At 53.0% G+C, this 15211-nt stretch overlaps 2 protein-coding genes across 4 annotated transcripts; one reads left to right on the top strand and one right to left on the bottom strand.

Moving 5' to 3' along the window:
• Positions 1-664: 664 nt before the first annotated feature.
• On the top strand, positions 665-5061 carry PRSS8 (serine protease 8). The gene is made up of 5 exons (XM_080680700.1): positions 665-1429; positions 3012-3174; positions 3464-3735; positions 3821-3987; positions 4101-5061. The coding sequence occupies exons 1-5, from the start codon at positions 1345-1347 to the stop codon at positions 4404-4406; spliced, it is 993 nt and encodes a 330-aa protein (XP_080536826.1). The 5' UTR covers positions 665-1344; the 3' UTR covers positions 4407-5061.
• A 75-nt stretch (positions 5062-5136) lies between these two features.
• KAT8 (lysine acetyltransferase 8) lies at positions 5137-14900 on the bottom strand. Of its 3 annotated transcripts, none has more exons than XR_013961232.1 (11): positions 14490-14755; positions 13123-13197; positions 12869-13044; positions 9096-9149; positions 8845-9009; positions 8015-8104; positions 6330-6470; positions 6142-6235; positions 5893-6043; positions 5562-5768; positions 5137-5306 (listed from the first exon to the last, which is right to left on the bottom strand). XR_013961232.1 is itself a non-coding variant. In XM_080680691.1 (11 exons), the coding sequence occupies exons 1-11, from the start codon at positions 14698-14700 to the stop codon at positions 5242-5244; spliced, it is 1377 nt and encodes a 458-aa protein (XP_080536817.1). In that variant the 5' UTR covers positions 14701-14900; the 3' UTR covers positions 5137-5241. The 3 variants fall into 3 exon arrangements, 2 of the variants coding, with proteins under 2 accessions (XP_080536817.1, XP_080536816.1); XM_080680691.1 differs by having other exon boundaries at positions 5562-5716; positions 14490-14900; XM_080680690.1 differs by having other exon boundaries at positions 5562-5764; positions 14490-14844.
• Between the last annotated feature and the right edge of the window lie 311 nt (positions 14901-15211).

A 15211-nucleotide genomic window follows, 5' to 3' on the forward strand; every position in this document is an offset into this window, starting at 1 on the left:
GCAGAGGTCCTTAAAGGCCAGGCTTATCTTTAGCTGCCAGGTCCCAAATAGAATATTCCCTTGAATCTCCATAGGGACATACATCCCCACTTGCTCCCCATACTCAGTCACCCATATGCCATTCCCCACAAACATTTTTTAAAATATATTTTTATTGATTTCAGAGAGGAAGGGAGAGGGAGAGAGAGAGAGAAATATCAATGATGAGAGAGAATCATCGATCGGCTGCCTCCTGCACGCCCCACACTGGGGATTGAGCCCACAACCCAGGCATGTGCCCTTGACTGGAATCAAACCTGGGACCCTTCAGTCTGCAGGGTGACGCTCTAGCCACTAAGCCAAACCGGCTAGGGCTGCCTTGTGAACACTTTTCCATAACCTCTTTAGGTCTCAGTTCTGAAGGCACTTCCTTGAGGAGTCCTTGATGCCAGCCTATATCAAGCTCCTGGAAACAGCTCCCGGTCCCCCATTCTCCCTTCTTTATCACAGTTGCTGGTTTGAAATTATTCTATAATTGCTTGTGATTATTTGTGTCCTCTGTCACCCCTACTTCAGAGTGATTTCAGGGAAGGCAGGGATGGTGTGTTTTGTCTCCTGTGCCTGGAACAGAGTAGGCACTCGGTAAATATTTGTGAGATGATTGGCACTGCCAGACACGCTCACCACACACAGATGAGGCTGCGGGCTCTACAGAAGGGACTGAACCGGCCCCAGCCTGGGCAAACCCAGGCTCTTAGGCTCAGATACGGGGGCCTAAGAAGGGAAGGGAAGGGGGTAGGAGCACCTCTGGCCCCAGGATAACAAGGCTGAGCCAAGCCCTGGGAGGCATAACTGGTTTGGGAGATCTGAAAGACCTGGGCCGACGGCACTGGGTGGCCCTCCAGGGAGCTGGGCCATTGGACATTCCATTCCATCCCTGCCTGGGGCTGCTCTCCGGGGGTCAGCCGCCCCCAAGCGCGCTAGTTTCTGCGCAGGCACACACTCACCTGGGGGTCTGCGAGGATTAGGGACGTCAGCGGCGCAGAAGCTGGCAGAGCTGAGCTGGGAGGGCGGGGCCAAGGGAGGGGCGGGCAGGTAAGTGCTTTTCTCCCAGGAGCTGCCACCTGAGGCTTTCTGCGTAGCCGGGCAGTGCCGGAGACGTGTCCGCTCTGAGGGCTGGATTGCCGTCGTCCCCTTTGTGCCTGCTCCCTGCCCTGGAAGCTAGCCTGGGAAACCTGCTCCGCTCTTCCCCGCGCGGGTTCCAGCATCCCTTCCCTCTGGACACCGGAATCTTGCCTTCGAAACCAGTCCTAGGTCCCTTCCCTTGGGTGTCTGGTGTCTCCCCAGGGGCCCTCACCCTGGGTCATGGCCCAGAGGGCAGGCCTGGGGCCTAGGCGGCTGGAGGCCGCTGCCATTCTGCTTTTGCTTGGATTATTCCGGTCCGGGCTGGGTGAGTTGTACGGGCAGAGGGCATGGGAAGGGGTTTTCCTGGGCTCAAGAACCCCCGCACCCTAGCTCTTGGCTTCTCTCTCCCCCTCCGGCTTGGACTTCCTGGGGGGTGGGCAGCTCTCCTGAGAAGTGGCAGGTGCTAAGAAGTCTGGGAACCCGGGTCTTTCCGGCTTACCCCTCCCTCGTTCTCTTGCCTTCCAGGAGCCGAGGGGGCCGGGGCGAAGGTGAGGCTTTTGAGGGGCGGGGGAAAGAGGAAGAAGAGGGGACACAGACTCAGATTCCCATGGCGTGTTTAATGAGTGCCTGACCTCTCTCTGCCAGGCTGTCTCACCCACCGTAATGTCTTAAGTCCCACAATAGCTCTGTGAGAAGGGGATTGTAGCCCGAGTTCTACAGATAAAGAAGCCGAAGTGCAGAGAAGTGGTTTGCCCAAAGGCACACAGCCAGTACGTGGCACAGCCAGTAAGAGCTGGAGTTTAAATTCCTAACGTGGATTGTTTTGAGGGAAACAAACCAAAGGTCTCCTTCCGTCAAAGGCAGGTCACCAGACTCTGAGTCCTGGCTTCACCACTCACTGCTGTGCGCTTGGCTTACTGCTCACCTCTCAAATGAAGTTGATTACGTTTATCTCCTGGGGCTGTATGAGGAGTCCTGAAGATAAAGGCAGTGAAAGCCCCTAAAGTCCCTAAATAGTAGCGATTGTCATTATTCTGAGAGGAGGAGCCTGGCTGGGCAGTTTTCTCTGCTCCTGGGAAGGTGACTTTGTGAAGGGCAGTTGGGTCTTGTTCCAAACTGCTAGCCTCAGTGGGGGTGGGACGGCCTTCACACTGTGGGAGCCCAACTGTTCTGTTCCTTTGTTCAGTACCCGCACCCACAGCTCCATCTTTGCGCCCAGCCCCACGCAGCGCATGGGGACTTGGGGCTCTGCTCGGGTCCCTGCCCGTGGGGAGTGCCGGGTTGTGTGGTGAAGCACACGAGCAGTGGTGACTGGGCAGTATCGGGGAAGCACATCCCTGGGAGCTCTGGTGCATTGCCTGACTCAGGCAGCAGGTCAGGGCAGGCCAAGGAGGGGCTGCCATAGGCAAATGGAAATTTGCTGAACAAAGTAGGGCTGAGGAAAGGAATTCTAGGTAGTGACCTTGATGAACCAAGATCCAGAGGTGAATAAGTGCTCGACCCCATGTCTATTACAGGAAGTATCCAGATGGATGGCACTGTCATGGGAGGTCTGGGATGTATCTTAAGGGCAGTGTGAAACCAGGGAAAGATTTAAGAGGGTGTCACCTAGCCAGTTCTCTCATTTATAAAGGTCTTCAGACTTATAAGGGGTGGATTGGATAGGAGGAAGGGAGGGAGGGAGGGAGGCTGTAAGAGACCTGAATGAGGAGGGTCAAGGTGGCAAAACTGACCGTGCCTGGTAAGTAGTGGGATGGGGTCAAAGGGGTGGCCAGCTTTTGTGAACTCACTTCCCAGGCTCCAAACCAGATCTTCTGGGCTTTATTGGGAGTATCGGGCTAAAGACAAGGTATGGAGGCCCCAGAAGGGCCTGACCCCCTCCCCTTCCTCCCTCCCTCCCTGGGCAGCCTTTTGCGGTGTGGCCTCCCAAGCACGCATCACAGGTGGTAACAGTGCAACCCCTGGCCAGTGGCCCTGGCAGGTCAGCATCCTCTATGATGGCATTCACGTGTGTGGCGGTTCTCTCGTGTCTGAGCAGTGGGTACTGTCGGCTGCCCACTGCTTTCCAAGGTACCAACTGGGTTGGGGGCAAGGTGGGGATGCCAAAAGTAGGCTGGAGGTCAAAGTTCAGGGATCAATTTAGATAAGAGGTTGGGGTTCTTGGATTGGGTCTAGGGTTATCAATGAAGTCTGAAAGATAAGTCAGGAATGAAGGTCAGAGGTCACAAGTCACAGGATAAAACTAGGGCACAGTTTGGGATATAAAAAGTCTTGCTGGGATCACAATCTGGGGTTGGATGCCACAGGGATCAAGGAGCCAGGTCTCCTGGGTCCCAGCCTTTGTCCTCCCTGCATGCAGGGAGCACCGCAAGGAAGACTACGAAGTAAAGCTAGGGGCCCACCAGCTGGACTCCTACACCCCTGCGGCCGAGGTTCGCACCGTGGCACAGGTCCTTTCCCACCCCAGTTACCGCCATGAGGGCTCCCAGGGGGACATCGCACTCGTCCGTCTCAGCAACCCCATCACCTTCTCCCGCTACATCCGGCCCATCTGCCTCCCAGCAGCCAATGCCTCCTTCCCCAATGGCCTCCAATGCACTGTCACTGGATGGGGCCATGTGGCCCCCTCAGGTGAGGTGGGCACTGATGCCTAGAGGCATGGAGGGAGCCTGACTCAGGGTAGGAGGCCCTGGCTAAGCATCTTTTGCTCCCACAGTGAGCCTCCAGGCCCCCAGGATACTCCAGCAACTTGAGGTGCCACTGATCAGTCGTGAGACATGTAACTGCTTGTACAACATCAATGCCAAGCCTAATGAGCCCCACTCTATCCAGCAGGACATGGTTTGTGCTGGCTATGTAGAGGGGGGCAAGGATGCCTGCCAGGTAAATGCAAGGGGTCCAGTGGGACAAATGAATCTTGGGAAATGAGGGCTGGCATGGGTGACTGGAGGCCTGGGGCCTGGTCCTGACAGCTGTTGTATGGCTTTTCTCCTCAGGGTGACTCTGGGGGTCCACTCTCCTGCCCTGTTGGGGGCCTCTGGTACCTGGCAGGCATTGTGAGCTGGGGTGATGCCTGTGGGGCCCCCAACAGGCCTGGTGTGTACACTCTGACCTCCAGCTATGCCTCCTGGATTCACCACCATGTAGCGGAGCTCCAGCCTCAGGTGGTGTCCCACCTCCAGGAGTCCCAGCCCGACATCAACCTCTGCAGCAACCATGTGGCCTTCAACTCTGCTCCAGGCCAGGGTCTGTTGGGGCTTACCCTTTTGCTATCACTAGCCCTGACCCTGGGCCTCCTCTAGCCATGATGGGAGCACTGAACTACTCACCCTGGGAGTTGACCCTGTTTCTAGAACTGCCCTATTGTATACAAGAACAGACGCCTATTCCCAGGAATGGACCTGGCCCCTCCTTGACAGTTTGGCCTGAGGCTTTAGTCACTCCTTCCTCCCAGGACCCTGTGGGAGCTCAGGGTACCATCATGACCTTTGAGCCTACACTCCTGGGTTTGTTCTTTGGGACCAGAGCCAGGAATTTTACTGCCTGTGGTACTGGCTAGAACCTCTGGCCACCTGCTATCCACAAGCCTATTGGTTGGGCTCCTATGGAGCTCCCAAGGAGCCTTAGCTAAGAAAATGGGCCCTGGCTCTTACGTTTCTGGAAGACTGGGCAGCTGCCCAGCTGACTGCTGCTGAAGGGCTGGCTCCCGTGCCCGATATGCTCTGCCTGATGAGCCCCATCACTTTGCCCTCCTGTTGTCTTCTGGGCTGGAGTTGCCTCTGAGCAGCATGTTTCCAAGGACAGAAAAGGCCCCAATCTTGCCCCAATGGCTGCCAAGCCCCCACTGTGCCCTGATTTCTGGACTCCGGAGGACTGAGCCCCCACCGGAACTGGGCTTGAGCTTGGATCTGGGGTAGAGGGTAGAAGGAGCAAGAAGCAATAAAATGTTTTGAGCATAACTGGCTGTGTGTGTGACATGCCATGAAGAACATCAGTTCTTGGCCTCTTCCTCCCGCCTCCAAAGTCCGGAGCCACCGGCAGAACTTACTTTATTTTAAAAAATGATGAAACAGGCTGTACATATTTACAGGCGAGGGGGCAAGGAGGCACAGGTCCAGCAACAGGGGCACAGGCCACTCACTTCTTGGAAAGTTTGACTTGCTTGTGCTTGGGAGGTGCCCACTTGAGGCAAACAGAGTCCACTGTGGGGAGAAGAGACATGAAAGGCAGGGTTGGACCTCTGGGCCTAGGCCAGGTTTCACCAGGTGAGAACAAGGGCAGACTTGATCCTGGGGAGGGGGCAGGGAAGCCCAGACATGAGTAGCCTGCCCCAGGCTTTGGTCCTGGAAGCTGGTCAGACTGGTTTAGGATCATGTGACAGCAAAAGGAGGCTATGGCTCCCAGTTGTCCTTACAACCTACCCCCCGACCACACACACCCAGGAGCCCCCCACCTACCTGTTATGGGTGGTTTCTTATACTGAGCACTTTTGAGGTGCTCCTCTACTAGCTTGGGTGTGACACAGATGACATGCTGGCCTTTCCAGTACTTGACCATGTTGAGGGACTGTAAGGTGCTGATGATGTCATTCTGGGTGATGCTGGTCATCTGGCTGCAGAAAGGGATTGGAGCAGATGCTGGGAGAGTTCCCTTGTGGGGGCTGGCTGGGACAGCAAAAGGGGGACAAGGAGACAGGATCATGGCCAATCTTAGGAGAACCCTTCCCTCTTGGAGAACTCCAGGAAGCCTCCCTCATGAGATGACAGGGGTGGGGTCCAGGGCCCTCACCTAAGGTCCTTGATGGACAGCGTGCCACGGAAGTCTCGCAGAATCTCCAGCAGGACCCAAGACCAGTAGCTGCGGTAGCTGAGCTTGCCCAGGTCGGACAGTGGCTTCTCAGGGGAGCCTACTGTGCTCTCTAGCTTGGATAGCTCATAACCTGGCAGTGGGAGACAGAAGGTCCTAAAAACCCACCCCACCCTGGTACTCTACCTCCACCACAGGGGCCCCTTTCGGGACAGAACGGGAGCCACTCACTGAAAGCAATGAGGAACTTTCCGTAGCCGCGGCGCTGGTAGGGAGGCAGGGTCAGGATGCAGGCCACATTGTTCCCATCTGGAGACTCCTTCTCCTGCAGGGGCGAGGTCAGGACTCTGGGGGAGCTCGGCCCCTGCTCCAGTTCACACTCACTGCCCGCCCTCAACCTCGGCTTCCCGACCCAGTACCTTTGAGAAGTAGCCGACAATGTGGGCCCCCTGCCTGTCCACCTCAGTCAAGATATAAAAGACAAAGGGCTCCACGTCGAAGTACAATGTTTTGTGGTCCAGGAAAAGCTTGGCCAGAAGACACAGGTTCTGACAGTAAATCTGAGGGGTAGGAGAGGCAGAAGACTCAGGAAGCAAGTACAATGAACCCATTGAGGCCTGGACAAGGAGCTGCCACCCTGCTCTGCAAATGCCAGGCTCCACAGAACAGCCAGTGCCAGGCCAGTAACACTTCACCCACATCAAGTAATTCTTCCACCCACCTGAGGAGACAGTGCCTCCTCACCAGAACAGTAAGTAGCACAGGATTTCCGCAGGTAAGTGGGCATATGCAGTTCAAGCCTGTGTTGTTCAAGGCTATGTCCCCAGCACCGAGCACAAGGCTAAGCATGAAGCCGAGTGCTTGTTAAATATTTGCTGAGTGGAGGACCTCAAGCCTGACTTTGAAGCCTGCAGTCTGCCCACTTGGCCATGCTCTTTGCTGAGCCTCACCTGCTGCAGGCCCAGACACCCACCCGGCCAGAGACCAACATCAAGAGGAACAATGGGACCTTCAGGTTGGCTTCCTGGCACAGATCAAGGGTCCCTCTGGTGTATGACGCCTTTTATATCCACTCTCATTTGACCCAACAACTGTGTAAGCCCAGCATGGCTAGTCCCATTTACTTAAAAGAAAACTGAGGCTCTGGGAGGGCAAGTGCTTGTCTGAGACCTCAAAGCTGGCAGAGGGTAGAGCCAACAGGAATACCCATGTCTCCTGTAGAGCCCTTTCCGCCACTCCCCCTGTTGCTGCTCAAGAAGGCTGAGCAGGGGACAAGGCTCTGTGGATATTCCTTCCCCCAGCAATTATCACAAGGCTGACTGAGCCACCACAGGTCACCAGTAATAACGAAGGCCCATTACTAAGCACCTACTTGGTGCCAGGTATTGTACTAAGTATGTGACATTGCTATCTCAGTTATTCCAACAGCCCTATTAGGTAAATATGATCATGACTCCTGCTGTATAGATGAGGAAACAGGAACAAACAACGTTAAGTAATTTGTCTAAGGTCAGCTAGGAAGTGACGGGGTCATTTGAAGCCAGGAGCCACTCGAAGTGTGTCTTCATTAACTGTCCTTCCACGGGAAATGGGGACATTTGGTGCAACCTTCCCAGACTGACCAGGCAAAGGCCAGGTTCTCAACAGGAAAGCAGATCCCAATGCCCGACCCTGCCCCATTCAAGTCCGTTCACCAAGAACAAGGAACTGGGCCAGGAGAGCCACAGAGCTCTTGGACAGGAAACCTTACACAAAGCAGTTCCCTCCTGGGGAAAACCAAACACCTTTTCTTCAGGCAGAAAGAGAAAGCCTTCTACAAACAGCCTCAGGCATGACAATCTTCACTTCAAACCTCAACTACCCCATCAGCAGGAAAGTCTGTAGGGAGAGAACGAACACCAGTCCCCAAGGCTGGCACGGCAGGCCCCACATGTTTACCATGCACCAGCCACAGGCCAAGTGCCAGGCCACGTGTGATCCCTCAGGCCTCTTCCTGGCGGGGCTGCTCACCCTAAGGCTGGCCTCTATCCTGATGACAGTGAAGGGTCCAGAGATGCCAGTACTCCCACCTCCCCTCACCCACCACCGTGACCACCCAGCTCACCTTGTGGTCTTTGCCATCCACCTCATACACAGAGATGTTGCTCTTGCGGTAGATCTCCTTTCCTGGGGGCTGTCGCCACTGACACTGGCCCTGGGGTTGGAAGGGAAGAGGGAGGCTTGAGACCCTGACGTTTCCTGCCAGGTGTCCTGCATTCTGCCCCATGTGGCTTGCAGCAAATCTCTGCTTCTCTGCTTCCCTATATGTAGATCCTTGGCTCAACACTTCACCCACATCAACTAATTCTCCCACCCACCTGAGGAGACAGCGCCTATTTTACAGATGAAGAACCCAAGGCACACAGGGGCTATGAAATGGCTTGAGCAACACACAGCTGGATGGCTTGAATCCAGGTTGGCCTGGCTCTAGAGGACTCTGAAGGGCCCTGATCCCTGGCAGTGGTGTTTTCTAAACTGCCTACATTTGCCTCAGATTCCACTCTTTGGGAAACATGCTGCTGCATGAATAATGAGATGACCCCCCCCCCCCCCCCGGCAGCTCGCGTGTACCAATGCCTCCCATCTGTCACACCTTCCAGTCCCATCGCTCGGGGGCTATGCTTGCTTCTGCTTTTGCACTGAGGAACCTGGCACTGAGCTGGCTTTGATACACGTGCTGAAGGGCAAGGGATCCAAGGAAGGTGTAAGGGCAGGGATTACTGTCCCCATTCCACAGAAGAGGAAACTGAGGTCTGGGGAGGGGCAAGTTGGCCTAAGTCACTCCATCAAAGACACAGCCAGGCAGGAATCGGGTCTCTCCCCCCACGGGCAGCTTCTCCCTGTCCTCTGCTCTGAACTTGTGGCTCTCCCAGTGCTATGGTGTCAGCGCCTCACCAGGTGGAAGCGGTAGCTCTTCTCATACTTCATGTACTTGAGGCAGTACTCGCAGAGCCAGAGCTTGGGCTGTTTCCCATAGTCTTCAGGGAACGGTGAGAAGTACCAGGCATCGATTTCGTAGTTCCCGATGTGGATCTTGTCCACATACTTCACCTTGGTGATCTGTGAAGGGCAGTGGATGGCTTGGTTAGAGCAAGCAGAGCAGGGGAGAGGGAGAGCCCACTGTCAGGACCCCTGCTCCTGCTTACCGCCTCGTGTTCTTTCTCCAAGGCCGCTGTTGTAGGGTCCATCTCTGCATAGGTCTGGGCAAGGAAAGAGCAGTGGACAGAGATGAATAGAAGGGAATCTCAGACTGTCCATCCCCTATCCCAGAACCCAGTGCTTCCCTCCTGTCTTCCCGACCTCACATCCTGAACGATAATAACCATATGAATAGCCAACATGTTCTTCTACCTGGTTCTGAAGCTTATTTGTCCACGCTCCTCTCCCATCTGCCCACCCACCCATATATCGCAGACATCCCTGACACCTGAGTTGAGACCTTTGGCCAGATGAACAGGGCTAGGACCAGGAGCCCTGGGTAGTCCTGAGGCTGGTAAGAGCTTCAGCTTTGCAGCGGGATCAGTCCAGCTCAGCCAGAGTTGTGAGAGATGAAATAATGATCTTGTCTTCCCTGCTCACAGCAGGAACTGTTGCTGACTCCCCAGTGTGCCTGGACCTCTTTCCTGAACACCTGAGGAGCTGCCTGCCCATGGGACTGCTCGCAGAGGTCCCTCCCTCAGGCGTATCAGATTCCAAGTGTCCAGAAGGGAACTCATTCTTTCCTCCATGCAAACCTGTTCCCCTCCTGGATTTCCCATTACACTGGGAGCATCACTCTCAGTCCAAATGTCTGAGACCAATAAGGGGCCCATTTTAAGACTCCTCCCTATCTCAGTCTGGCATTCAATTAACAGCTAAGTCCTGCCAACTTTGCCTCCTTGAAATCTCTGGGATTGGTCCCTCTCTGGTATTCTCCTCTCTGTCCTATGCCAGATAGCCACTGCCACCATCTCAGGTCTGGACAACTGACTAGGGCTCCTGAGATCCCCAGCCTCCAGCCTCAGCCTCTTCAAATCTCCACTGCTCTCAACCCTTCTTTTTCCAGCCTTTGCACATAAAGTTCCTTCCACCTCGAATGCCCTTCCTTATCCTATTGCTGCCAGAAAATGCTTACTCAACCCAGGAGAGGGTGAGCCAGGTGACACATGATACAGCAGAACTCCGTGAGCTACCATGTGTAGTTATGTTTACTGTGCTCTTTCCTGTCCCTCAAAGCCCAGCATCCTTTCCATGCCCTCCAGGAGGCCGGACTGGATTCGCCCAATGCAGAATATACCCTGTCCTTTCTCAGTCAGGGACACAGGGATCTACAACAATAACCTCTAACTGCCCTACTTGGCTCCCCCTATTTTCCAAGTTCTTAGAAAGCAGAGACTAAGAATCATGTTACACTCACAGCACATCCTGTTCCTAGGCCAGACTCTGTAGGAGGAACCAAGTACAGCCTGAAAATGGAGTGGGGACCCAAGAAGGCCTATGACCTATACCAGAGTAGACAGCAGCCTTGCCCTGAAGGTGAGAAGGGAGAAAAGGAGCCAATGTTTTACTCAGAAGGCCCTTCCACAAAGCAGTTGGGCTATATAGCCGCATATCTACAGCACTCACTTCTATTTCAGAGAAGTAAACAGGCAGGGAAAGGTGAGGTCACTTGCCCTGGGGGATGAACTAGCTGCCATTATTCCAAGTGCCAAGCACTTCACAGGCATTATTTCATTTAGTCCTCACAATAAGCCTGAGACAAGATTGCTCATTATCCGCACTGCACAAAAGAGGAAACTGAGGCACAGAGAGGTGAGGTCACTTGCCCATCACAGAAAAGGTACTCAGCACAGTTGGCCATAGGCCCCTGGTCCAACTCCTGAGTCTAATCCCTGCAAAGATGGGAGAAGAAAGATTTCCTCATTTTCTTCCTCAAATGTCTCCTTAAAACACATTTCCCAGCTCTCACAAAGTACAATCCTCTTCTGCAAATCATTAAAGAACTACAAAAACACTGCTTTTCTTAAATGCTGCAATTTATTTAGAATTAAACATTAACTAGGTTCTGAAGAATCTTACTGCCTGTGAATGCGATGATTATCCATTCTTTGATTTTATCACCTGGCCCATTGTCATCTGCCTGGCTGAGTGCCAGTGTAGAGGTACATCTTAGAGACTTAACTGGCCAGCGCAAATTGGCTGAGGAACTGAGAAACTCAGACCTGTGCTGTCCAATAGTGTAGCCACTAGCCACATGTGGCTACTTCAATTGAAATTCATCACATAAAGTTTAATTCTTAGTACACTAAACACATTTCAAGTTCCCAATAGCCCCATGTGGTTACTCTATTGGACAGTACAGATACAAAACTTTTCCATTTATCACAGAAAGTTCAATTGGACAGTGCTGCCTTAGATCATTTCAATTTTTATTTAATTTTTATCACAAACCACAGTAGGAAGTGCAGTGAGCACTGTAAATAAGTTGATGTTTACACATACCCATACATGTATTTGTATGTGAAATAAAAACTTCTCAAAATAATACTTACCTTTAATAAAGTGCAGTGCACTCTGATATTTTCTCTTTTATCCTATTTCTTTCTTCCATTTAAAAAATTTAAATGCTGGTCACAGCCCAATGAACTAATTTGGTAATCTACTAACAGTTGTGCCCCACAGTTAGCAAAACATTGCTGCAAAGCACACAGGCACTTAGAAGAAATCACATTAATCAAAACTAATGTCTGTGTGTCCTGAGAGCTCAATAAGTCCAGTTCTCTTTCATTCCCCACTTTACAAATCAAGAAACTGAGGCTCAGAGTGGGAGAAAAGTAGCCTCCCAGGGGCAGGCTTGGTTGATGGAAAGAACCCAGGTTTTGGAAACAAGTGGCCTATTTCTAGGATGTGTCAAAGTCATGGTTAAAGATTTGTGCCCTGAAGTTGGACAGTGGCAAATCTAATTCCCGGCTGGGCTCCTAAACCTATTGGTACCTCTCTTATAAATGGGGATAATAATGCTTACCTCACGGGGTTGTGAAACTTCAGTGAGATCATGTATTCAAACACTTAGCCTAAAACTTTGGGTCACAAGCCAATAAATGTCTATCATTATTGTTCTAATTCCAGCCTACCCTTTTACTAGCTGTGTGACCTTAGGTATGTTAGCTAACCTCTCTGAGCCTATTTCCCCATTTACAAAAAATATATACAGGGTGGGGCAAAAGTAGGTTTACAGTGGTGAGTACATGAAACAGTTTATTCTTTTAATTATTGTATTATTTTCCATACAAACAACTGTAAACCTACCTTTGCCCCATTCTGTGTGTGTGTGTGTGTGTGTGTGTGTGTGTGTGTGTATAAAAGGCAAATATGCAAAGTATCCCCTCCGGGGTTCCACCAGGAGACTGATCGCTCACTATGACGTGTGCTGACGACCAGGGGGCAGCGTGGAGCAAAGGAAGGCCCCAGCCAGCTTGGGAAAGAAGGCCCCGATTGGCCCTGATCACCAGCCAGGCCTAGGGACCCTACCCGTGCACGAATTTCATGCACTGGGCCCAGCAGGGTTCTGGGCAGTAGCAAGTGCCCAATATCATTCATTCTTTTCCCAATGTCATTCATTCTTTTCCTTCCCTTTGGACTTCAAGTCGGTTTGTCTAATGTGGAACAACAGAAGATAAAAGACACTATCTGTGCAGGAGGCCTGAATTCGTCCCAGCTGTGCCATTGGCTAGCTGTGAGACTGTAGCCAAGCCCCTGCCCTCTCTGAACCTCAGTTTTCTCATCTGGGAAGAGTACATGAGAAGAGATAGGTAAGTCTCTGACACACTGTAGGAGCTTAAGAAACGGGAGCTGTTGTGGTTTTGGAACTGGGACCCAAAGGAGTTGGCAGAGGCGGCAGAGCCTCTGGGGGCCCTGGGGAAGGGGAGAGAGCCCGGACCTTCTGCACATGGTTGATCTCATCATGCTTGCGCTTTTGGTTGCGAGTGATCTTGCGCTCAGGCTGCTCAGCCAGCTCGCTCAGGTACTTCTCCGAGTTCTTCTGCACGGCATCCTTCACAGTCTTGGTCAGTGCCAGCCGGTTCTTGTCTACCCATTCGTCTAGTCGCCGGTTAACTGTGAGGATGCGCCATGAGGGTGCTGCCCTTCCACCCTTCTCCCCCCACCCAAGCCCAGATACCCCAGGTCACTCACAGCCCACATAGTGCACATAGAATTCCTCTCGGCCCTCCTGATCATTCACTCGAGACTGGATCACTTCAGCAGAATCTGGGAAGGAAAAAAGCTAGTGTCATCAGGAAGGCAGAGCCCGGACACTTAGAGCTGTTTCCAGTTTCACATGGAAGCTAACCTCACCTGTCCACATCTGCCATTCAGTTCAATCGCTGCCTGTGAGGTACACCAGGTCAGGACTGTTATTCTTATTTTGCATTTGAGAAAACTGAGGCTTACCCAGGCTCACAGATTTGAAAAGCGGTAAGAGCTAATACTTAACTGATCTTAAGCCTGACTCCAAATTTAATGCTTGGTTTACTATATTCAGTTGTTATTCAGAGGTCATGAGGGCTGGTTCTGGAGTCAGACAGACTGGGTTTACATATAACTCCAGCTCCCCATCCATTTCTCTGCTATTTTAACTGAACAAATTATTTTGACTTCCTGGGCATCAGTTTCTTAATCTGTAAAACAGAGATAAATAGTGCTCACCTCTGAGGGTGAGTTGATGGCTCTAAAGCTTTTAGTACAGTGACTGACAACTAGCAGACCATTCAGTAAATGAGGAAGGCAACCACTGCGTGTCTGGCCCTATGCTTTGTTGTTGCTAGATACTGAGGACATGGCAATGAATCACAAGCAGTCCTGCCCTCCAGAAGTTCCCACTTTGATGGGGAGGATACCCACAGAAAATGACAACAATGTTACATACGCAGTGGCTGAGGTATGAACAGGGCAGAAACACACAGAAGGGAATGACTCACTTTGCCTGAAGGGAACCAGGAATAGCATCACAGGGGAATACGGTGTTAAAAGGATGAGTAGGAGCTGGGCAGGTGCGCAAGGAGAAAGGGAAGGGCATTCCAAGCAGAGGGAACAGGAGGCAAAAGGTCTTCAAAGGGTATAGTGTGGATTTGTCTGGCAATGACCTTTGCTAGGGGTGGCTAGAAACCAGAGGACCAAGGATGCATGCCATTCAACGGAATTATGAAGGAAAGGGAAGGGACGGAGGGGGAGAGGAGAAGGTCGTTTTTGAGTTCTGGGAGGTCCTCTCCGCTGGTGGCTATAGGGGACAGGTGGTAGGGGAAGTCGCAGAGACAGGAGACCCGTGAGGAAGCAAAGTTAAGAAAAGGGGATGAAACCTAAGGTTAGGCAAGGAAGTGGGATGGGAACTCTCTATACACAAGAATTTGGTGATGGCCTCACTGGTGGGGTTGGTAGGATGGCCCGAAACTCCGCGTTCTTTCCCCACGCCTGCCCCTACCACGCCCAGACCTTCCGAGAACCACCCCCGGCCCCGACCCCGCCCTGCAAACACCGCCCCTGGCCCTGGACTCCGCCCTCACGCCAGGTGCTGTCCGGCCGCCGGCACAGGTAAGTCTCTCCGATCTCCACGGTGACTTCCGGCTCGCCGCGCGCCGGGGTCGGCGGAGAGATGCGGCCCGGGGATGGGGCGGCCCCCTCAACCGCCGCATTCTCCCCGGTCCCGGGCTCGCCCTCCCCCGCGACCCCTGAAGTCGCTGCCGCAACAGCTGCAGCCGCCCCCGGGGCCGCCATCGCTGTGGTGGAAATGACGCAAGATCCCCGCGCCGCGGCTCCGGGTCGGCGCGCGGCGGAGGGTGGAGTCTGTTACGTAGCTGCAGCTCATTGGTCCGCGTGGCCGTCTCCGGGCGCCGGGACCCGCTGCTGTTCACCCTGGAGTTCCTTCCTTTCGGATGGAAGTGTGTCTGCGCCCTGGCGCTGGAGAGGCCTTTCCCGGTGTGATGAGTCAGCTCGATCTTTTTAAAGGCCCTGGTGCCTGAGGAAGCCAAGACGTGCCAACTCTCAGGGCGCGCTGTTCTCGTTTTAACCGGCGATCCGAGTTTAGGGCTGGAGGCCTTTAACACCCACTCCTGCACCGCCACTTCCGCCAGCCTTATACCGATCACCCCTTTTTTGAAGATGGAAGAAACGGCCTTGCTTGTTCAGGATGGATAAAGGAGTAGGGGGTGGGAGAGCTGGAAGAGTGTGTCCAGGGACAGCCAAAAAATCCCTCTCACAGAATCAAGCCTTTCTAAAGAATGGGCCA

Source organism: Plecotus auritus (genome assembly GCF_963455305.1).
Source record: "Plecotus auritus genome assembly, chromosome: 7".
NCBI classification, from domain to species: domain Eukaryota; kingdom Metazoa; phylum Chordata; class Mammalia; order Chiroptera; family Vespertilionidae; genus Plecotus; species Plecotus auritus.

Coding starts and splice junctions, on each gene's coding strand:
- PRSS8 (XM_080680700.1), top strand. CDS start 1,345: ATGGCCCAGAGGGCAGGCCTGGGGCCTAGGCGGCTGGAGGCCGCTGCC. Junction 3,175..3,463: donor GCTGCCCACTGCTTTCCAAG/GTACCAACTGGG, acceptor CCCTGCATGCAG/GGAGCACCGCAAGGAAGACT. Junction 3,988..4,100: donor GGGGCAAGGATGCCTGCCAG/GTAAATGCAAGG, acceptor TTTTCTCCTCAG/GGTGACTCTGGGGGTCCACT.
- KAT8 (XM_080680690.1), bottom strand. CDS start 14,700: ATGGCGGCCCCGGGGGCGGCTGCAGCTGTTGCGGCAGCGACTTCAGGG. Junction 9,150..12,868: donor AGATCAACCATGTGCAGAAG/GTCCGGGCTCTC, acceptor TTCCTTGCCCAG/ACCTATGCAGAGATGGACCC. Junction 5,307..5,561: donor TAAGAAACCACCCATAACAG/GTAGGTGGGGGG, acceptor TTCTCCCCACAG/TGGACTCTGTTTGCCTCAAG.